This window comes from Rhodnius prolixus, unplaced genomic scaffold (genome assembly GCF_049639745.1).
Source record: "Rhodnius prolixus isolate KJV_2025 unplaced genomic scaffold, Rpr scaffold_9, whole genome shotgun sequence".
NCBI classification, from domain to species: domain Eukaryota; kingdom Metazoa; phylum Arthropoda; class Insecta; order Hemiptera; family Reduviidae; genus Rhodnius; species Rhodnius prolixus.
Window position 1 is genome coordinate 2536721 of NW_027411604.1, and position 23676 is coordinate 2560396.

General features: G+C 38.8%; 5 protein-coding genes across 7 annotated transcripts in view; all 5 read right to left on the minus strand.

The window, feature by feature from the left end:
• The window catches only part of LOC141454074 (uncharacterized), a 387314-nt gene that overhangs the window by 19166 nt on the left and 344472 nt on the right, over window positions 1–23676 (minus strand). The window lies entirely within an intron of this gene.
• On the minus strand, window positions 1073–8095 carry LOC141454046 (trehalose transporter 1-like). The gene is made up of 2 exons (XM_074127828.1): window positions 6554–8095; window positions 1073–2553 (listed from the first exon to the last, which is right to left on the minus strand). The coding sequence occupies exons 1-2, from the start codon at window positions 7954–7956 to the stop codon at window positions 1152–1154; spliced, it is 2805 nt and encodes a 934-aa protein (XP_073983929.1). The 5' UTR covers window positions 7957–8095; the 3' UTR covers window positions 1073–1151.
• Window positions 8993–10573, minus strand: LOC141454558 (facilitated trehalose transporter Tret1-like). Its single transcript, XM_074128928.1, has one exon. It carries the CDS (start codon window positions 10442–10444, stop codon window positions 9071–9073), a length of 1374 nt encoding a protein of 457 aa, XP_073985029.1. The 5' UTR covers window positions 10445–10573; the 3' UTR covers window positions 8993–9070.
• On the minus strand, window positions 15060–16651 carry LOC141454002 (facilitated trehalose transporter Tret1-like). The gene has a single exon (XM_074127723.1). It carries the CDS (start codon window positions 16514–16516, stop codon window positions 15143–15145), a length of 1374 nt encoding a protein of 457 aa, XP_073983824.1. The 5' UTR covers window positions 16517–16651; the 3' UTR covers window positions 15060–15142.
• Window positions 18605–20393, minus strand: LOC141454000 (facilitated trehalose transporter Tret1-like). Its single transcript, XM_074127721.1, has one exon. It carries the CDS (start codon window positions 20067–20069, stop codon window positions 18663–18665), a length of 1407 nt encoding a protein of 468 aa, XP_073983822.1. The 5' UTR covers window positions 20070–20393; the 3' UTR covers window positions 18605–18662.

The following is a 23676-nucleotide window of genomic DNA, read 5'->3' on the forward strand; positions in this document are numbered from 1 at the left end:
AGGCCTTAGTGATTTCCTTCCCCCCACCCAAGAAATATCATCTGAAAGGATGGTGTGCTTGGTTCAAGTAGAAAACTTAGCCCAAAGTGGTTTTTATAACAGCTGTTAGAGATCTTCCGTTTTCAAGTAAGAACTTCGATCGGATGTTAAGATATCTAAAAAAGAAGAAGTCTTGCTAAATCTTCTGTTTGGATCCTATGTGTCTTTTTCGAGAACTAGGAATTTTACTTGGCTGACAGTCGGTATGTTAGTTCCAGAATTGAAACGAGAGAATGATGGTGAAATTTTCTGCTTTCAGTAGGACTGAATTTTATGGTCCAATTAGCTGGCTGATTAGCCAGTCTCGCTGAACATTGATATGAACTTGGAGGAGGATACGGTAACAGGATCCTAGTTTGTAGCAATAATGCATATGCTAAGAACTGTTCACCAGGATGAGCACCGGATATGAAGAGTGTAAAAGAAGTATTAGAAGAGGGACAAGCACAAATAGCCTGAGGTAGCTGCGCGAAAATCCGAGGATTTAGAGAGCTTGAGCGGTCTGACAGGATTTGATCAGAAGATTAGTAAGTTGAGCTTCCACAGCGAGAGAAAGTCTCAAAGCAAATAAGGTTCACAGTGATGTTCCGGTTCAAAGGAATACAAAACTTTCACTTCCGTATTTAAGTTATTCCGCCCCCCCACCCTTTCCAAAGATAAGGGAAAGTAATGCGGAAATGACCACACCAATAAGCAGTAATCAATAAAAAACCGATCAATCGATTATGTGGCCACAATAAGCGCTGTCTTCGGAATTTAATAATGTTAAAATAAATTAGCATATTATATTGCTAGTTAAATGGCCTCCATTAGCATTTAATATCTCTAGACCCAGAGAAGGAAGGCAAGTCACGGTACTTGAACTTTCAAAGTTTATTGCTATCACAGGAGCTTTTTTCCTGTCATGAAGGCCACAATCTGGATTGTTGCAAGAAATGTTATAAAACCTTCCATGGAATTAACCAAAAGAGAAATTGGAAAAGTGAGTAATTCTTTAAATGGATATTAAGAACATCTTCAAAAATGGCTTTAGTTATTAACTATTGTAATACTGTATTTTTATTTAACAATACAACAGGTATTTTAACGGATACATTCAATTTCCGGTCGCTTCATTGTTCCAGTTCTTCCTGGATTTCATGCAATGTTTTCTTTTTTGTTTCGATAGTATAAGTCTTTACAAAAACTGCAGTGCCAATGGAAACGATGGTGAATATCCAATAATTTACAAACATACCAAAACCTTCGGCAATAGGTAAATAGATAAGATTGCATATAAACGACGATAAAGCTAGCGACATAGAAGTCAACGCTGAAGCTAATGCCCGATCGTTCGCCGAGAACATTTCACCTTGTACTGTGGTCGGTATCGGTCCAAGGCCAATGGAGAAGAACACAATGTAGATTATCATCCCTCCAAAGGGGATCCAGTAAACATCTGATACGTCTAGATTAGTATGAGCATCCAAATAAAACCATAAACCGACAAAAAACGTGCCTAAAGAACAGCCAATGGACGAAGTGAGCAGCAATGGTTTTCGGCCCCAGCAATCAACGAAGTACGTGGACAACATTACGAACAAGATCAACAATCCACCGAACACCATTACACAATCGTTTACCTTTAGTGCTCCATAGCTTCTGCGGGGTATCGTGGTCGATATAAAAGCAAGTACAGAACTGACACCGGACCAACGTTGTGCCATAGCCAACACTTGTACAATTATCAACGCTTTACGATGTCCTTTGGTAGCCACAAGATCTTTAAAATTTTTTGGATGTTGCATCTCTTCGTGTACGCCCAGACTTAAATCCTGGATTTCCACTTCAACCCTAGTTACATGCACAAGTTCACCTCTAAGCCATGCCAGCGATCGTGCAGCCTCTTCGTCACGATCTTTCATCAACAACCAGTAAGGACTTTCTGGCATATTCCAAAACAGAAGTATAAAAAGGAATGCAAAGACGTTGGAGAGGGCTGCCAACTGGTCATAATCAACATAATTCCCGACAACATATACGAACATTGTACCAATACCAACATTCAACTGTACAAACGTGCTCAATGCACCGCGTAATCTTGGTTCAGCTATTTCCGCTAAATACAGTGGCCCAATTGTGATGACAGTTCCGGCCCATATGCCGGCCAAAAATCTTCCAATACATAGTCGCATCGCATCACGGGCAAACAATATCAATGTCCAAGAAATAATTGGTACAACGGACAATGATAGTATGGCTGTTTTTCTGCCAATTATATCCATTAGATATCCCATTGGTAAAGGTGAGATTAAATTACCTAGATAAATTAGGGATACCATTAAAGACTGCTCCACATTGGTTAGATTCATGGGTTCGCCATGTTTTCTGATTTCATGTAATACCGGCGAAGGCCATCCCACCATGTTGCCAAATATTATTAAGGAAATACTCAGCACAACAGACGCGATAACCTGTCTGATTATGCCCAATGTTGTTGCTTTCATCGTCTCTTCGCATAAACGTTTATCACGTCACCAAACAATTCTTTATACTATTATAGCCAATGTATAGAGGAAAAATTACAACACTTTATTTACCTGCTTACAAAAATATTAATTATTTTGTTTTATATATATATTTATTCATTTTCTTTTATTAATCATATATTTACCTTCACAGATTTGTAACTTAGTAACAACATCACAGTTAAATAGAAATATGATTTTGGAAAAATTTTCTCCGAGTTTTGAAAGGGAAATATGGTAAGTCTACTTGTATAGTACCAATTTGAGTGTAATGTATGATCTTACTACATCAAGTATAATTTAAGTGAAAGTGTCAAATTTTAAGAGAATTGGCACTTACCTGTTGAGGTTTACCCTTTTAAACCCACTCAATACGATATGATGAGTGCAGATTTATAAATCTATTTGGTTCACGATAAATTTATTGATTTTGTTTGTCTATTTCATCTATGCACTTATTGTGTGCACCCATACAAGACATATAGTGCAATGTAATGGAACTGCACTTGCTTTGATTTCTCTAATACTTCTATTTCTCCACCCACCTATGTAGATTCTATTTTTTTCCCCTTAATTTTGCGATGTTACACACCAAGATTGAGTCATCCAGTTCAATGCACTCAAAAAAGAGGATACAAACCGCTGGCTATAAATTAAGCAAACCAATCAAGATAATTCTTTTGAACGACTTCCGAGTTTCCATACTCAAAATGCAGAAATATAGGAGATGTCATATTTCCCGGCCATAGTAATGGCATAAATGAGGCCAGTGACAATCCAGTCATCATGAATGCCACATCCTCGCAAAGCAAAGTGGACTAAAACTAGAAGGAACTTGCACTAATACCTCCTCCAGTGCGCGCATAGGGACCGCCTACGATCTACAATGAAAATACTATCTTACTACAGGTATCAGTACTGGTGGATTGGCAGTGAGAAACTTTAATGTGGAGGAAGAGAATAACATACTGTAAAGTTTTTCCCCCCAAAAAAAACTTTACTTACACAACTAGTGCCTGCCACTAGTTATTAAATATGTGGGTTTGATTAAATAATAAAACTCGCTAAAGTTGTAAGTAATAACCTGATTTATTAACACGTTAACATTACTCACATTAACATTTACAAGCAACTAACGCTATTCATTACAGTCACCATTTACAACAGTCACAACAGTTTACTGTTACTTACTCACTACGTAACGCCACAAAACTGTTCCCCGACTGACCACTGGTCCGCACTGCACCGAATTGCACTAGTCTCAGCTACACTAACACAGCTCTACTCATCAACTGACTAATTGCCCAACTAGCTACTACTGAAGCACTCCGCAACACTGACTCTCCAAGACTAACTCATAAACTTGACTATAAACTCTAATAACTCCTTAAAACTTGCTTGAAACTCGATTAACACTGACTTCTCCAGCTGTGTCGGCCTCCTTTTAACTGCGTGCCTCCCTCCAACTGGAACTGCCCTCCTCCAACTCTCTGAGCATAAGTTTCCACGCCCTCCTGATGTTCATTGGCTGGAGAAAACATACTGCCACCACCTCAGCTGTGAGCCACCTCCTCCCATTCTCCGTCTCTCTCCAACTCCGTCTGTCTCCCTCTCACCTGTCAATCACAGGCTGGGAAACACATATGCCACCACCCCAACTGAGGCCTTTCTCTTAGCTGGCTTTTACACAGGTCACTAACTCCTTGAACAATCTAGCCCTTTCCTTTCTAGTTCAATAAAGACCGGCCCTTTTGTCTACACAGTGGTGGCCTGTTACCGGCTTTAGTCGCTTAACCCCTAGAACAATCTAGGCCTTTCTTTTCTGCCACAAGTAGATACCGCCCCTTTTGTTTATGCAGTGGCGGCCTGTTACTGACTTTGGTCGTTCAACCTCTAGAACAATCTAGGCCTTTCTTCACCGCCCAGGTCAACTTCGTTACAATACGTTATGTAATTGGCTCAGAAAAATAAAGGGTGCCCCAAGCAATCAGAGTATATAAGGACGCCAGACCATCGCTTGGGACACTCAATCGCATTCAGGGCATTGCATTCACTCCCTGAGGATTCATTCTTACTCACTTTTCGGCGTTACTCTACTCGTGATCTAGTTTAGGCCAATTCTTTTAGAAGGGTTATGTCCAGGTTGGGCTCAGAACAATAGAAGCTGCCCAAAGCAATCAGAGTGTATAAGGACGCCAGACCACCGCTCGGGACTCTCAATCGCATTCAGGCATTGCATTCACTCCCTCAGGATTCATTCTTACACTCTCTTTTCGGCGTTACTCTACTCCGACATTCAGTTTAGCCAATTCTTTTACAAATAGTTTACCCTAGTTAGTTTCTAAGTTAGGGATAATGCTAGCCACTAAACTCTTAGCCAATAATATTATCTTTTATTCTATTCAACCCTTCAGCCTCCCTAATCTAATCTAATTATCGGCTCCTATCTTTTAATTAACAGCTACTTATATCTCCTTTCCGTGGTTCAACATGTCTCAGTTAATATGTATACATAATTATACACATATAATATACAATGTATTCAAGTCTGAAATATGGTTTTAAATCCTCCGTGATTCAAATTTAAACAGTAGCCGACTCTAACTTTGTCTTTTTCTACTTTAACATGCATGTATAAGATGTGACCACTTCAGAATAAAGGGCATATTAAAGATAAATCAGAAGAATAATTTGGAATAGAGTTAAAATAAAGTACCTATTTAAAAACGAAGATATAATATACATTTTATCATGATTATAACCAAATAATATTATGAACGAACTGGCCAGCATCTGTGGCATCTAATAAATTCTAAAAAATGTGAAGGAAAAGTTAATGCAGCAAAATTACTTAAATTATATCAACTAAGCTTGAATGAAATGTTGGGTACTTGCTGATTTGTGTACCTTTTGGCGTTTAATCAACCCTTATACTTAACTTTTTAAACTGTAAGTTTTTGTTAAGGAGATATACAATGTATATTACCATACATCAACAAACTCACCACGCAGATATGAGGAACCTTCTGCTTGGTTACCTTATTTGTTCTAATATTGAGTCCTACACTAAATGACATCCTCAGATCATAGTCCAGTTATTCCCACAATTGACATTCATCGTAAATGTCCTAGTAAATTTTAGGAAAATTTGATTGATTGAGTGGTCATTTGATTGAATCAATAGAACAACGCATAGGGCAGACTAAAGTAAACAATAAACACAATACCAAAAGAAGCAATAACCACTAACTCTCAATCAACTCACCACACAACTTACTAACGAATTAAAAACTTTATCAAGCAACACAAAAAATCTCTAACGAGTTAAGACTACTATCACTCGACAGTCACGAGAAGGATACTTAAGTATAAAATCGTCCTTCATCTAGTGCAACATGCTGTCGGATCGTGGACAAAATCCGATGATGAGAAAGCGCCACATCTTTCGACAGTCTACTCTGCACATCTTGACGGACAGCTCAAAGAAGTGTACCGTTATCCCTTCCTGCCTCACCCCAAAATCTTGAATCTTTAATCACCCTAAAAATAAAAGTCCCAGATATGACCTATTCCTGCCTACCGGAAATCTCTAACAATACCTAAAGTGCCTATTGTACATAACGCCATCTGTCGTACCACTTACCTTCCCATTTACAGGAAGTATTCCTCAACAATAATGATCCCAAAATCAAACAAACAAAACAATTTTCCTAGTTCCGACCGACCAATTACTCTTCTTCCTCAAATAGGAAAAATATAGGAAAAGCTACATTCCCAACAGAAATAGCCCAACAAAGTGCTTCACCAGACCATCAGTAGGGCTTAAGGGCCAGTCAATCCAGTAAGCGTATTCCTTGTTGACTGTTTATAAACTAACCTTAATTAGCTTAAAATATGTTTTCATAATTTGTAGCTTGAAAACCTAGATAAATTAAAACATAAATACTTTTAGAATGAGAAAGTCAAGGGAGTTATCCCAAAAGTTTTCCTTTATTTAACAATACTACGGATACATTTCATTTCCGGTTGGATCATTGTTCTTATCCAGTTCTTGGTGGATTTCATGCAATGTTTTCGATTTTGTTTCGATCGTATAAGTCTTTACAAAAACTGCAGTGCCAATGGAAACGACGGTGAATATCAAATAATTTACAAACATACCAAAACTTTCGGCCATAGGTAAATAGATAAGAGTGCTTGCAAAAGATGACAAAGCTAGAGTCATAGAAGTCAACGCTGAAGCTAATGCCCGATCGTTCGCCGAGAACAATTCACCTTGTTTTGTGGTCAGTATCGGTCCAAGGCCAATGGAGAAGAACACAATGTAGATTATCATCCCATCAAAGGGGCCCCAGAAATAATTTGATAGGTCGAGATTAGTATGAGCATCCAAGTAAAACCATAAACTAACTATAAATGTGCCTAAAGAACATCCAATGGTGGAAGTTAGCAGCAATGGTTTTCGGCCCCAGCAATCAATGAAGTACGTGGACAACAGTACGAACAAGATCAACAGACCACCGAACACCATTACACAATGGTTAACTGATAGTAATCCATAGTTTCTTTCGGTTATTGTAATCGACATAAAAGCAACTATAGAACTGATGCCGGACCAACGTTGTGCCATAGCCAACACTTGTACAATTATCAACGCTTTACGATGTCCTTTGGTAGCCACAAGATCTTTAAAAGTTCTTGGATGTTGCATCTCTTCGTGTACTCCCAGACTTAATTCCTGGATTTCCACACCAACCCTAGTTACATGCACATGTTCACCTCTAAGCCATGCCAGCGATCTTGCAGCCTCTTCCTCTCGATATTTCATCGTCAACCAGTAAGGACTTTCTGGCATGTTCCAAAAAAGAAGTATAAAAAGCAATGTAACGCCGTTAGACAGGGCTGCCAACTGGTCATAATTAACAAAACTTCCAACAACATATGCAAACATTGAGCCAATACCAATATTCAACTGTACAAACGTGCTCAATGCACCGCGTAATCTTGGTTCAGCTATTTCCGCTAAATACAGTGGCCCTATTGTGAAGACAGTTCCGGCCCATATACCGGCCAAAAATCTTCCAATACATAGTCGTATCGCGTCACGGGCAAACATCAACAATGTCCACGAAATAATTGGTACAACGGACAACGACAGTATGGCTGTTTTTCTGCCAATCATATCCATTAAATATCCCATTGGTAATGGTGAGATTAAATTACCTAAATAAATTGTGGATACCATCCAAGACTGCTCCACATTGGTTAGATTCATGGGACGGCCATAATCTCTGATTTCATGTAATACCGGTGAAACCCATCCCACCATGTTGCCAAATATTATTAAGGAAATACTCAGCACAATAGAAACGGTAATCTGTCTGATTATGCCCAATGTTCTTGCTTTCATCGTCTCTTCGCATAAACGTTTATCACGTCACCAAATGATTCTATATACCAATAAAACCATGATATAGAGATAAAATTACACTCTACCTGCTTACAAAAATATTAATTATTTTGTTTTATATATATATTTATTCATTTTCTTTTATTAATCATATATTTACCTTCACAGATTTGTAACTTAGTAACAACATCACAGTTAAATAGAAAATCTAATTTAAAAATACGTACGATTTTTCCAGGATTTAGGAAAAAATTTCTCATTTTTAAAAGGGCGATATGGTAAGTCTGCTTGTATAGTACCAATTTGAGTGTAATGTATGATCTTACTACATCAAATGCCACTTACCTGTTGAGGTTTACCCTTTTAAACCCACTCCTTACGATATGTTGAGTAAAGATTTATAAATCTATTTGGTTCACCATAAATTTATTGATTTTGTTTGTCTATTTCATCTATGCACTTATTGTGTGCACCCATACAAGACATATAGTGCAATGTACATAATTGAACTGCACTTACTTCTATTTTTCCTCCTGTCTAAATTCAATTTCCCCCCCCCCCTTCATTTTGCGATGTTTCATACCAAACAAGTGGCGCAGGTTATCGTCTTTAATCACCCCAAAAATAAAAATCCCAGATATGACATAATCCTGCCCACCGTCCTTCTTCTACCGGAAATCTCTAACAATACCTAACGTGACTATTGTACATAACGCCATCTGTCGTACCACTTACCTTCCCATTTTCAGCAAGTATTCCTCAACAATAATGATCCCAAAATCAAACAATTTTCCTAGCTCCGACAGACCAATTAACCTCCTTCCTCAAGTAGGAAAAATATTGGAAAAGCTACATTCCCAACAGAAATAACCCAACAAAGTGTTTTACCAGACCATCAGTTCGGCTTAATGAACAGTCAATCCAGTAAGCGTATTCCTTGTTGACGTGTTATAAACCATCCAAAATTAGGCTTAAAATATGTTTTCAAAATTTGTAGTTGGAAACACTGGATAAATAAAAACATAAATATTTTTAGAATGAAAAGTCAAGGAAGTTTTCCCAAAAGTTTTCCTTTATTTAACAATACTACGGATACATTTCATTTCCGGTCGCTTCATTCTTCTAGTTCTACGTGGATTGCATGCAATGTTTTCCTTCTTGTTTCAATCGTATAAGTCTTTACAAAAACTGCAGTGCCAATGGAAACGACGGTGAATATCAAATAATTTACAAACATACCAAAACATTCGGCAATAGGTAAATAGATAAGATTGCATATAAACGACGATAAAGCTAGTGTCATAGAAGTCAACGCTGAAGCTAATGCCCGATCGTTCGCCGAGAACAATTCACCTTGTTCTGTGGTTGGTATCGGTCCAAGGCCAATGGAGAAGAACACAATGTAGATTAACATCCCTCCAAAAGGGATCCAGTAATAATCTGATACGTCTAGATTAGTATGATCATCCATGTAAAACCATAAGCCGACTAAAAATGTGCCTAAAGAACAGCCAATGGACGAAGTGAGCAGTAATGGTTTTCGGCCCCAGCAATCAACGAAATACGTGGACAACAGTACGAACAAGACTAACAGTCCACCGAACACCATTACACAATGGTTAACTGTTAGTGGTCCATAGTTTCTTTCGGGTATCGTAATCGACATATAAGCAAGTATAGAACTGATGCCGGACCAACGTTGCGCCATAGCCAACACTTGTACAATTATCAACGCTTTACGATGTCCTTTGGTAGCCACAAGATCTTTAAAATTTCTTGGATGTTGCATCTCTTCGTGTACGCCTAGACTTAATTCCATGATTGACATATCAACCCTAGTTACATGCACATGTTCACCTCTAAGCCATGCCAGCGACAGTGCAGCCTCTTCGTCTCGATCTTTCATCGTCAACCAGTAAGGACTTTCTGGCATGTTCCAAAACAGAAGTATAAAAATGAATGAAAAGACGTTGGAGAGGGCTGCCAACTGGTCATAATTAACATAACTTCCAACAACATATGCAAACATTGTGCCAATACCAACATTCAACTGTACAAACGTGCTCAATGCACCGCGTAATTTTGGTTCAGCTATTTCCGCTAAATACAGTGGCCCTATTGTGATGACAGTTCCGGCCCATATGCCGGCCAAAAATCTTCCAATACATAGTCGTATCACATCACGGGCAAACATCAACAATGTCCACGAAATAATTGGTACAACCGACAATGACAGTATGGCTGTTTTTCTGCCAATCATATCCATTAGATATCCCATTGGTAAAGGTGAGATTAAATTACCTAGATAAATTATGGATACCATCAAAGACTGCTCCATCTTGGTTAGATTCATGGGTCGGCCATGTTCTCTGATTTCAAATAATACCGGTGAAGGCCATCCCACCATGTTGCCAAATATTATTAAGGAAATACTCAGCACAATAGAAGCGATAACCTGTCTGATTATGCCCAATGTTCTAGCTTTCATAGTTTTTTCTGATTAATTTATAACAAAAATCAATTCTCAACTAAAATCAGAACACAACATTGGGACAAAAAAATACACTCTTTTTTCCCACGTGCTTACATAATGTTAAAATATTTATTTACGTCCACAGATGTATCTAAGTAACACTATAGTTAAACAAAAAAATGATTGTTTATATTCATATTTAGTAGAAAATTTTTAATCTAAATTTAATGATTTTTCTATTTTAAGGAAAATTGAAGAGCTTCACGTACATATATGTACATACGAGGGTCGTTTGAAAAGTCCGTGCAAAGTCAGAGAGATAGCACCACTGGTGCGTATCGAGGTTATGTTTAGTTAGTAGCATCTCTTGGAAGAACACACACCAAGTTTCAGCCAGATCGGTCTATTTCTTTGTGTTTGGCATTCGTTTGAATCGAGGAAGTCGAGTGATTTTCAAAAAATGGACGAAAAAGAATTTCGTGTGTTGATTAAACACTACTTTATGAAAGGCAAAACGCCTCAGGAGACTAAAGAGAAGCTTGATAAACATTATGGTGACTCTGCACCTTCGATTAGAACAGTTTATAAGTGGTTTCAAAATTTTCGGAGTGGCCATATGAGCACAAGTGACGCTGAACGTTCTGGACGCCCTGTTGAGGTTACTACTCCAGAAATCATTGATAAAATCCATGATATGGTGATGGATGACAGAAGAGTGAAGGTGCGTGAGATTGCTAGTGCTGTGTGCATCTCGAATGAACGGGTAAATAATATTTTGCATCAACATTTGGACATGACAAAGCTATCCGCAAGATGGGTGCCGCGATTGCTCACGCTTGACCAAAAAAGAAATTGTGTGAAGTGTTGCAAGGACGGTTTGCAGCTGTTCCAGAAGAATCCGCAGGACTTTAAGCGTCGTTTTGTCATTGTGAATGAAACATGGATACATCACTACACTCCTGAGACCAAAGAACAATCTAAACAATGGGTTACCAAGGGGGGGGAATCTGCGCCAAAAAAGGCGAAGATCGTTCCTTCGGCCGGAAAGATTATGGCGACTGTCTTTTGGGATTCGCAAGGAATAATCCTCATCGACTATCTGGAAAAGGGTAAAACTATTACAGGTGCATATTATTCATCGTTATTGGTCCGTTTGAAAACCGAGCTGCAAGAAAAACGCCCACGATTGGCCCACAAAAAAGTCCTTTTCCATCACGACAACGCACCAGCTCACACCTCAGCAGTTGTGGTCGCAAAATTAATGGAAATAGGGTTCCAACTCGTTTCACATCCCCCCTATTCTCCAGACTTGGCTCCCTCGGACTACTATTTGTTCCCAAATATGAAGAAATGGCTGGCGGGAAAAAGATTTTATTCAAACGAGGAGGTGATTGCAGAAACGAATGGCTATTTTTCAGACTTGGACAAATCCTATTATTCGGAAGGGATCAACAAACTAGAGCAGCGTTGGACGAAGTGTATAAGCCTAAAAGGAGACTATGTTGAAAAATAAAAAAGGTTTACCCCAAAAAATTAAGTAGGTTTTATTTTTGCACGGACTTTTCAAACGACCCTCGTACATAAATAATGAAGCGGTGAGATTAAAAAGGAAAACATTCCCACTGACCTAATTTTTGGGGAATAGAAAAAAACTTCATAGCAAGCAAACTATAGCTTTAAGGCTAAAATGTAAAATTGCAAATTTGTTCATTATAACTATGGTAACAGTACTGTGTAAGTGTTTTTGGGTTATATTCAATAGTTTTACCCTGAGAGGCAAATAAAACTGTGGGAATGTTTTCCTTTTTAATCTCAGTACAAAAAAAGGATAGAAAAACCAAATAACCACCTTTGTTGTGTTTTTCAAATTTCCACTATTTATTGACATAAACTATGAAAGTATTACAAACGTTTTTAGATATTCGAGGCCTGTCTAAAAAGTATCCGACCTTTATTTTTCCCTCGCAACATAAAGACGATAGCGCGGCGCCACTGTACTCAGTAAAGGAAGACACCTTCATGCGCATCTGTGAATTTTGTCACCACCTTCCAGCGCGTCAGTCGCTGCCTGTGGTCGCTGAGTGTGGTGCTACACAACGTGTTCGTCGCATTACCGATTCGCTCAAGATGACTGAACCATCAAACTTTGTCAAAAGATTGGTGATTCTCAAAGCGAAACAATTCGTAAGATTCAGCTGGTGTTTGAAGTCGAAGCGATGGGTGAAACACAAATTAAGGAGTGGTTCAACCGTTTCACAAATGGCCGCACATCAGCGGAGAGTGACCATCGTTCTGGCAGACCCTAAACTGCTCGGAGTGCAGCCGTTGTTGAGACTGTGCGAAATTTGGTGATGGCAGATCGTCGCTTGACCGTGCGGGAGATTGCCCAAGAGGTTGGAGTAAGTGCAACTTCAAAACGGAGGTCCTTTTGTTCCGGGGACAACAACTTGGTCACTCTCCGCTGATATGTGTCAATTTTTGAAGCAGTTGAACCACTCCTTAATTTTAATGTGTTTCACCCATCGCTTCGTCTCCAAACACCAGCTGAATCTTACGAATTGTTTCGCTTTGAGAATCACCAAGCTTTTGACTAAATTGATGCAGTGCCTTTGCTCAACACGTTCAGTCATCTTGAGAGAAACGGTAATGCGACGAACACGTTGTATGCACCTCACTCAGCGACCCACAGGCAGCGACTGTCGCGCTGGAAGGCGGTGCCTATTCATAGTACAATAACATTTGAGCTAATGCTAAGCGCCCTGGTGGCCAAACATTCTCAAAACTCCCCATTGAGGTTTAAAAGGAAAACATTCCAGGAACATTTTCTTTCTTAATCTCAGTCAAATATTTAAGGGCTTGTTATGGCATTAGAATGTGGAGGGATTTTTGCTTTCTTTACCTCAACAGATGCGTTTAGGTATAAACAACAAAATGTATATTTCAACTCATTTTGTCAAAAAAGTGGAATGTTTTCCTTTTTAATCTCACCGCTTCATATATATGTTAGTAACTGTGTTAGAAAATTCCAAAGATAGAAAAAGAGGCTGAAAAGGGTTAAAGCCCAGGTAGGCCTCAGAACAATAGAAGCTGCCCAAAGCAATCAGAGTATCAAAGGACGCCAGACCACCGCTTGGGACACTCAATCGCATTCAGGCATTGCATTCACTCACTGAGCATTCAATCTTCACTCTATTCATGACGTTACTCTACTCGTGATCCAGTTTAAGCCAATTCTGTTAGAAGGACTATGGCCAGATAGGGCCCAGAACAATAGAAGCTGCCCCAAAGCAATCAGAGTGTATAAGGACGCCAGACTAGGGACACTCAATCGCATTCAGGCATTGCATTCACTCACTTAGCATTCAATCTTCACTCTATTCATGACGTTACTCTACTCGTGATCCAGTTTAAGCCAATTCTGTTAGAAGGACTATGGCCAGATAGGGCCCAGAACAATAGAAGCTGCCCCAAAGCAATCAGAGTGTATAAGGACGCCAGACAAGGGACACTCAATCGCATTCAGGCATTGCATTCACTCACTGAGGATTCATTCTTACAATCTCTGCACTTTCTTAATCTCCCTACTGGTCATTCTGTTTAGCCAGTTCAGTTTAGTTTTTTACATTTCCTACAAATTAAAAACATCTTTACTTATTTACAGTTTTTTTTTTAGCTGAATTTGTTCTCTAAAATGGATAAGTGGCTAAATTAAGCTAAGAAATGTGAATTCGAAAAAGAAGAAACCGTAGCGACTTCAAGTCCAACGGAAAAATTAGTCGAAAATGTAAGAAAAGTGCCAGCTTCGTCCAAAACAGTGGTTACCCTTGGGGACGCTACGCCCCAAGAAACTGCATGCGTCAGTTTCTCCCTGTGAAAGACTGATTGCGTCCTAACTGGATAGCCGATTGGATTGCTACTTCCCTAAGCCACTACTTAATAACAAATTAAAAAAATTTTATCGACCAAATAGATAAGACAACTATCACTCGACAGTCACGAGAAGGATACTAAAGTATAAAATCGTCCTTCATCTACTGCAACATGCAGTCTTATCGTGGACAGAATCCGATGATGGGTAAGCGCTACATCTTTCGACAGCCTACTCTACACATCTTGACGGACAGCCCACAGAAGGCGTATGTACAGTTACACTTTCCTGCCACGCCAATGCGGTTTTCATACCAAACAAGTCGCGCAGGTTATCTTCTTTAATTACACTAAAAATAAAAGTCCCAGATATGACATAATCCTGCCCACCGTCCTTCTTCTACCGAAAATCTCTAACAACACCTAACGTGTCTATTGTACAAAACGCCATCTGTCGTACCACTTACCTTCCCATTTTCAGCAAGTATTCCTCAACAACAATGATCCCAAAATCAAACAATTTTCCTAGCTCCGACAGACCAATTAGCCTCCTTCCTCAAGTAGGAAAAATATAGGAAAAGCTACATTCCCAACAGAAATAGCCCAACAAAGTGCTTTACCAGACCATCAATTCGGCTTAAGGGCCAGTCAATCCAGTAAGCGTATTCCTTGTTGACGTGTTATAAACTAACTAAAATTAGCTTAAAATATGTTTTAAAAATTTGTAGCTGGAAAAACTGGATAAATAAAAACGTAAATATTTTTAGAATGAGAAAGTCAAGGGAGTTTTCCCAAAAGTTTTCCTTTATTTAACAATACTACGGATACATTCAATTTCCGGACGCTTCATTGTTCCAGTTCGTCGTGGATTGTATGCAATGTTTTCCTTCTTGTTTCAATCGTATAAGTCTTTACAAAAACTGCAGTGCAAATGGAAACGACGGTAAATATCAAATAATTTACAAACATACCACAACTTTCGGCCATAGGTAAATAGATAAGAGTGCTTACAAACGATGATAAAGCTAGTGTCATAGCAGTCAACGCTGAAGCTAAAGCCCGATGGTTTGCCGAGAACAATTCTCCTTGTTGTGTGGTTAGTATCGGTCCAAGGCCAATGGAGAAGAACACAATGTAGATTATCAACCCTCCAGAGGGGATCCAGTAAAAATCTGATACGTCTAGATTAGTTTGAGCATCCAAATAAAACCATAAGCCGACTAAAAATGTGCCAAAAGAACAGCCAATGGACGATGTGAGCAGCAATGGTTTTCGGCCCCAGCAATCAACGAAGTACGTGGACAACAGTACGAACATGATCAACAGTCCATCGAACACCATTACAAAATGGTTAACTGTTAGTACTCCACAGTTTCTTTCGGGTATAGTAATCGACGTAAAAGCAAACATAGAACTGATGCCGGACCAACGTTGTGCCGTAGCCAACACTTGTACAATTATCAACGCTTTACGATGTCCTTTGGTAGCCACAAGTTCTTTAAAATTTCTTGGATGTTGCATCTCTTCGTGTACGCCCAGACTTAATTCGCGGATTTCGTTCTTAATGCTTGTTACATGCACATGTTCACCTCTAAGCCATGCCAGCGACAGTGCAGCCTCTTCGTCTCGATTTTTCATCATCAACCAGTAAGGACTTTCTGGCATGTTCCAAAACAGAAGAATAAAAAGCAATGCAAAGACGTTTGAGAGGGCTGCCAACTGGTCATAATCAACATAATTCCCAACAACATATGCAAACATTGAGCCAATACCAATATTCAACTGTACAAACGTGCTCAATGCACCGCGTAATTTTGGTTCAGCTATTTCCGCTAAATACAGTGGCCCTATTGTGAAGACAGTTCCGGCCCATATACCGGCCAAAAATCTTCCAATATATAGTCGTATCGCGTCACGGGCAAACATTAACAATGTCCACGAAATAATTGGTACAACGGACAATGATAATATGGATGTTTTTCTGCCAGTTTTATCCATTAGATATCCCATTGGTAAAGGTGAGATTAAATTACCTAGATAAATTATGGATACCATCCAAGACTGCTCCATCTTGGTTAGATTCATGGGTCGGCCATGTTCTCTGATTTCAAATAATACCGGTGAAGGCCATCCCACCATGTTGCCAAATATTATTAAGGAAATACTCAGCACAATAGAAGCGATAACCTGTCTGATTATGCCCAATTTTGTTGCTTGCATCGTCTTTTCTGATTAATTTATAACAAAAATTAATTCTCAACTAAAATCAGAACAGAACATGGGGGGCAAACATTAAACTTTCTTTGCTCACGTGCTTACATAATGTTAAAATATTTATTTATGTCCACAGTTGTATCTAAGTAACACTATAGTTACAGAATGATTGTTTATATTCATATTTAGTAGAAAATGTTTAATGTAAATTTAATGATTTTAAAGAAAATCGAAGAGCTTCACGTACATATATACTTAAATATATATGTTAGTAACTGTATTAGCAACTTCCAAAGATGGAAAAAGTGGCTGTGAAAGGGTTAATGCCAGGTAGAGTGCAGAACAATAGAAGCTGCCCCAAATCATCAGAGTGTATAAGGACGCAAGACCATCGCTTGGAAGACCATCTCAATCGTATTCAGGCATTGCATTCTCTCCCTGAGGATTCATTCTTCTCTCTTCGAAAAATAAGTCGAAAATATAAGAAAAGAGCCAGCTTCGCCCAAAAAGAAAAGAGCATGCAATGAATCATTTCTGCAATACTTGGATTACTTTTCATGATTATCAGGATAAACAGTAACCGCTTTGTTTAATCTGCAACGAAACTTTGGCCAATGAAAGCGCCCACAAAATTAAAATGGCATTTCGAAAAGAAGCACCCCGCCCAATCAAATAAAACAGTCGAATATTTGGTAAGGCTTTTGAGAGATTCATAAAATGAAAACCTATGATTTAATAAATATGCTACATTCCATGAAAACAGGATCCCACAGCATCCTACCAATTTACTGATTCTATCATTTACATAACAGACTCTCCCTAACCTTCTTACTAATCATAAATCTGGTTGCTTCTTCCTCTTCTCGTTTCGGGACCACAATACAGCACTGTTATATATTCTACCTCTACCTTGCCATCTGATCTTTTGTAGGTCCCCGGCGTCTATGTTAAATTTCAATACCCTGCTCCACAATCTCAGCTATTTTTTTTTTTCCGGCTGGTGCATTCCAGGTAGCTAAGACAAAATCCGATTTTCTATGTCTTTCTCCAAAACATTCGTCCAGGTTATTCTTGTTATTGTCTTCGGGTTTCAGAACCTTTTGATTTAAGATGTGAAGCCTCCAGCAACCGATTCTAGAAGGGGGGCTGCCCCTTCCGAGCCCCTAGACAGGGTGCCCCATTCGGGGCGGCATCCTAGGAACGGTAACCCTCGGGCGAGAACGGTAAAATATGTGCTTGTGTCAGTGTTGGTGGTATGTATAATGTTCTGTTTATAAGATGGTGCATGGTATACTGAGCTTTGGTTACCCTTGGGGACGCAACGCTCCAAGAAACTGCAAGCGTCAGTTTCTCCCTGTCAGAGGCTGATTGCATCCCAACTGGATGGGCGATGGGACCGACACCTCCCTACGCCTACACCACTACTTACTAACGAATTAAAAAATTTTATAGACCAAATAGTTAAGACAACTATCATTGGACAGCCACGAGAAGTATACTAAAGTATAAAATTGTCCCACATCCACTGCAACATGCTGTCGGATCGTGGACAAAATCCGAAGATGGGAAAGCGCTACATCATTCGACAGCCTACTCTACACATCTTGACGGACAGCCCACAGAAGGCGTATGTACCGTTACCCCTTCTTGCCTCGTTTAAGCGGAAACTACTCGCGCAGGTTATCATCTTTAATCACACTAAAAATACAAGTCCCAGATATGACCAAATCCTGCCCACAGGAAATCTCTAACAACACCTAACGTGTCTATTGTACATAACGCCATCTGTCGTACCACTTACCTTCCCATTTTCAGCAAGTATTCCTCAACAATAATGATCCCAAAATCAAACAATTTTCCTAGCTCCGACAGACCAATTAGTCTCCTCCCTCAAATAGGAAAAATATAGGAAAAGCTACATTCCCAACAGAAATAGCCCAACAAAGTGCTTTACCAGACCATCAATTCGGCTTAAGGGCCAGTCAATCCAGTAAGCGTATTCCTTGTTGACGTGTTATAAACTAACTAAAATCAGCTTAAAATATGTTTTAAAAATTTGTAGCTGGAAAAACTGGATAAATAAAAACGTAAATATTTTTAGAATGAGAAAGTCAAGGAAGTTTTCCCAAAAGTTTTCCTTTATTTAACAATACTACGGATACATTTCCTTTCCGGTTGGATCATTGTTCTTATCCAGTTCTTGGTGGATTTCATGCAATGTTTTCGATTTTGTTTCGATCGTATAAGTCTTTACAAAAACTGCAGTACCAATGGAAACGACGGTGAATATCAAATAATTTACAAACATACCAAAACATTCGGCAATAGGTAAATAGATAAGATTGCATATAAACGACGATAAAGCTAAAGTCATAGAAGTCAACGCTGAAGCTAATGCCCGATCGTTCGCCGAGAACAATTCACCTTGTTCTGTGGTTGGTATCGGTCCAAGGCCAATGGAGAAGAACACAATGTAGATTAACATCCCTCCAAAGGGGGTCCAGTAATAATCTGATACGTCTAGATTAGTTTGATCATCCAAGTAAAACCATAAGCCGACTAAAAATGTGCCTAAGGAACAGCCAATGGACGAAGTGAGCAGTAATGGTTTTCGGCCCCAGCAATCAACGAAGTACGTGGACAACAGTACGAACAAGACTAACAGTCCACCGAACACCATTACACAATGGTTAACTGTTAGTTGTCCATAGTTTCTTTCGGGTATCGTAATCGACATAAAAGCAAGTATAGAACTGATGCCAGACCAACGTTGCGCCATAGCCAACACTTGTACAATTATCAACGCTTTACGATGTCCTTTGGTAGCCACAAGATCTTTAAAATTTCTTGGATGTTGCATCTCTTCGTGTACGCCTAGACTTAATTCCATGATTGACATATCAACCCTAGTTACATGCACATGTTCACCTCTAAGCCATGCCAGCGACAGTGCAGCCTCTTCGTCTCGATCTTTCATCGTCAACCAGTAAGGACTTTCTGGCATGTTCCAAAACAGAAGTATAAAAATGAATGAAAAGACGTTGGAGAGGGCTGCCAACTGGTCATAATTAACATAACTTCCAACAACATATGCAAACATTGTGCCAATACCAACATTCAACTGTACAAACGTGCTCAATGCACCGCGTAATTTTGGTTCAGCTATTTCCGCTAAATACAGTGGCCCTATTGTGATGACAGTTCCGGCCCATATGCCGGCCAAAAATCTTCCAATACATAGTCGTATCACATCACGGGCAAACATCAACAATGTCCACGAAATAATTGGTACAACCGACAATGACAGTATGGCTGTTTTTCTGCCAATCATATCCATTAGATATCCCATTGGTAAAGGTGAGATTAAATTACCTAGATAAATTATGGATACCATCAAAGACTGCTCCATCTTGGTTAGATTCATGGGTCGGCCATGTTCTCTGATTTCAAATAATACCGGTGAAGGCCATCCCACCATGTTGCCAAATATTATTAAGGAAATACTCAGCACAATAGAAGCGATAACCTGTCTGATTATGCCCAATGTTCTAGCTTTCATAGTTTTTTCTGATTAATTTATAACAAAAATCAATTCTCAACTAAAATCAGAACACAACATTGGGACAAAAAAATACACTCTTTTTTCCCACGTGCTTACATAATGTTAAAATATTTATTTACGTCCACAGATGTATCTAAGTAACACTATAGTAACATTAAAAGTGCACTTTTATATATTAATAATGGTATTGACTGATTTAAATAGTTTCTGCAGCATATTTACAACTTACATTCCAAAAACTTAGGAGAGTGTTGAATAAGATGAAATACAGAATAAAGATGAGCACTAATATAATTAGAGAAGCATTTGTAAATAAAAAGCAAAGAAGCATTAAGTGTAGTGCATTGCTGTTATTTTTGTTTGAGAGATGTTCTTGCGTAGTTAAGTAAGTACATCGAGGGAGAATGCTAAGTAATACGTTTTGTTAATTAAGTCCGTACTTAAAAAACGGGGGGGGGCAAAGAGATTGTAAACTAGAATGCTGCATCATTCAAAAATAATTACTGCCTTCTCATTATAATTTAGCAAACTTTTAAATTTCAAAAGTGTAAAGTTCATGGACAGTACGAAAGGAAATGGGGTCATTTGCGTGCTTAATTTAGTAAAGTTTGTTCAACTTAAGTCAAGACTGGACGAAATTCAAAACGAATCGTTGTTGCGAGTGTCATTATATGAGAAATTTGCAGTAAAGTATGTTTGCTAGTCGCCAAGATAGCCGAGCGGTTAGAAGCTAGACCCGCAAAGCTAAGATGTATTGCGGTACTAGGCTATATTCCCCGGTCTACACCTTTAATGGTTAATATGAGAAATTTGCAGTAAAATATGTTTGCTAGTCGTCACGGTAGCCGAGCGCTTTGAGGCTAGACCCGCAAAGCTAAGATGTATTGCGGTACTAGGCTATATTCCCCGGTCTATACCTTTAGTAGTTAATATGAGAAATTTGCAGTAAAGTATGTTTGCTAGTCGCCACGATAGCCGAGCGGTTAGATGCTAGACCCGCAAAGCTAAGTTGTATTGCGGTACTAGGCTATATTCCCCGGTCTATACCTTTAATGGTTAATATGAGAAATTTGCAGTAAATTATGTTTGCTAGTCGCCACGATAGCCGAGCGGTTAGATGCTAGACCCGCAAAGCTAAGGTGTATTGCGGTACTAGGCTATATTCCCCGGTCTATACCTTTAATGGTTAATATGAGAAATTTGCAGTAAAGTATGTTTGCTAGTCGGCTCCGTCCACGGCACCTAATTCGGTAGTTGGACGTAAAGCCCCGCCTGCAAAAATAGGCATTACTTTACTTTTTATATCTATATATATAAAAATGAATGTGTGTCTGTTTGTTTGTTTGTACTCGATAGATTCAAAAACCATACATCCAATCGCCGTGAGAGTTTGGGAAATTATTAGGTATATCCCCGGGAAGGTTTTTGGATTTTTTTTTTTTAAATCAGAGTTGGGGTTCCAGGTGCACCCGAACAAATATCCCAAAAATATCAAAATAACATTTAATTAGTAATATTTGTTGAATGTGTAACCATGAAAACCATGAAAAACAGTTTTTTGCAATAAACAGTTTTATTTACGAGAATAAATTATACCGAAGATGGTGGAAAATCCATTAAACTAAAAGAACTCAACAATACTATTGATGTTGATAATCGTTGGGTAGTACCATATTCTCCATTACTACTAAAAACGTATAACGCACACATAAATGTTGGGTACTGCAATTCAGTGAAAGCTATAAAATATATTTGCAAATATGTGAACAAAGGAAGCGATATGGCAGTGTTTGGGGTGGAAAATACAACTGCATCTAACGATGAAGTCACCCAATATCAACTGGGACGCTTCATAAGTAGCAATGAGGCTGTATGGCGTATTATCTGTATATCATTTTCCATTCATCAACGGTTGTTCATTTAGCAGAAAATGGACATCGTGTGTATTTTACATCAGAAAATGTACGTGCAAGAGCAATGTCACCACCGCCAACAACATTAACTGAATTTTTCACATTATGTAGAAATGCTACCTTTGCAAGGACACTACTGTACTCTGAAGTAGGGGTAATTTTATTGTTAATTTTCATTTCGATGTATTGTATACATTTGGTCATTAATAAACTATGTTTGAGGTATCAAAACTGCCTTTTTGTTCAAACACAGCAACGTGTGAACGGATATAGCTAGTATACATATATATTATATATAAAATTGAATAGCTAATAAATATTTAGAGGAAAAATATTGAGCCACAATCAATAAAGAAAGTATGAGCTACTAAAATATATTTAATTGAACAAAATAATGAACCTTCAACTGGGATAAAACGAGTAAAAAAAATGGGGGGGCTGATAAAATCAATTCATAATTCTATCAACTGATAACGTTCACGATGTTCATTGAGGTCTATGAAGTTAAATCAATACTTATCGATGCAATCAACAAACTAAAACCATTTTTTTTTTTTTTACTTGCTAAACATGGCGTTACAATCACGTCAAATAATTTTAAATTTTTTATTTTTCACCAGGAAATATTTGTTTTGGAGTACGCTGAGTTTGAAATTGATTTTACGAGGGTCGTTTGAAAAGTCCGTGCAAAAATAAAAACTACTTAATTTTTTGGGGTAAACCTTTTTTATTTTTCAACATAGTCTCCTTTTAGGCTTATACACTTCGTCCAACGCTGCTCTAGTTTGTTGATCCCTTCCGAATAATAGGATTTGTCCAAGTCTGAAAAATAGCCATTCGTTTCTGCAATCACCTCCTCGTTTGAATAAAATCTTTTTCCCGCCAGCCATTTCTTCATATTGGGGAACAAATAGTAGTCCGAGGGAGCCAAGTCTGGAGAATAGGGGGGGATGTAAAACGAGTTGGAACCCTATTTCCATTAATTTTGCGACCACAACTGCTGAGGTGTGAGCTGGTGCGTTGTCGTGATGGAAAAGGACTTTTTTGTGGGTCAATCGTGGGCGTTTTTCTTGCAGCTCGGATTTCAAACGGTCCAATAACGATGAATAATATGCACCTGTAATAGTTTTACCCTTTTCCAGATAGTCGATGAGGATTATTCCTTGCGAATCCCAAAAGACAGTCGCCATAATCTTTCCGGCCGAAGGAACGGTCTTCGCCTTTTTTGGCGCAGATTCCCCCTTGGTAACCCATTGTTTAGATTGTTCTTTGGTCTCAGGAGTGTAGTGATGTATCCATGTTTCATCCGCAGTGACGAAACGACGCTTAAAGTCCTGCGGATTCTTCTGGAACAGCTGCAAACCGTCCTTGCAACACTTCACACGATTTCGTTTTTGGTCAAGCGTGAGCAATCGCGGCACCCATCTTGCGGATAGCTTTATCATGTCCAAATGTTGATGCAAAGTTCATTCGATATGCCCATAGCACTAGCAATCTCACGCACCTTCACTCTTCTGTCATCCATCACCATATCATGGATTTTATCAATGATTTCTGGAATAGTAACCTCAACAGGGCGTCCAGAACGTTCAGCGTCACTTGTGCTCATATGGCCACTCCGAAAATTTTGAAACCACTTATAAACTGTTCTAATCGAAGGTGCAGAGTCACCATAATGTTTATCAAGCTTC

Bases quoted from the DNA above. Each gene is read 5' to 3' on its own strand.
- LOC141454000 (XM_074127721.1), bottom strand. From the start codon at position 20,069: ATGAAAGCTAGAACATTGGGCATAATCAGACAGGTTATCGCTTCTATT.
- LOC141454046 (XM_074127828.1), bottom strand. From the start codon at position 7,956: ATGAAAGCAAGAACATTGGGCATAATCAGACAGATTACCGTTTCTATT. The intron at 2,554-6,553 runs GTAGTATTGTTA...AATTGTTTGGTG, and splicing joins ACCGGAAATGAAATGTATCC to ACGTGATAAACGTTTATGCG.
- LOC141454558 (XM_074128928.1), bottom strand. From the start codon at position 10,444: ATGAAAGCTAGAACATTGGGCATAATCAGACAGGTTATCGCTTCTATT.
- LOC141454002 (XM_074127723.1), bottom strand. From the start codon at position 16,516: ATGCAAGCAACAAAATTGGGCATAATCAGACAGGTTATCGCTTCTATT.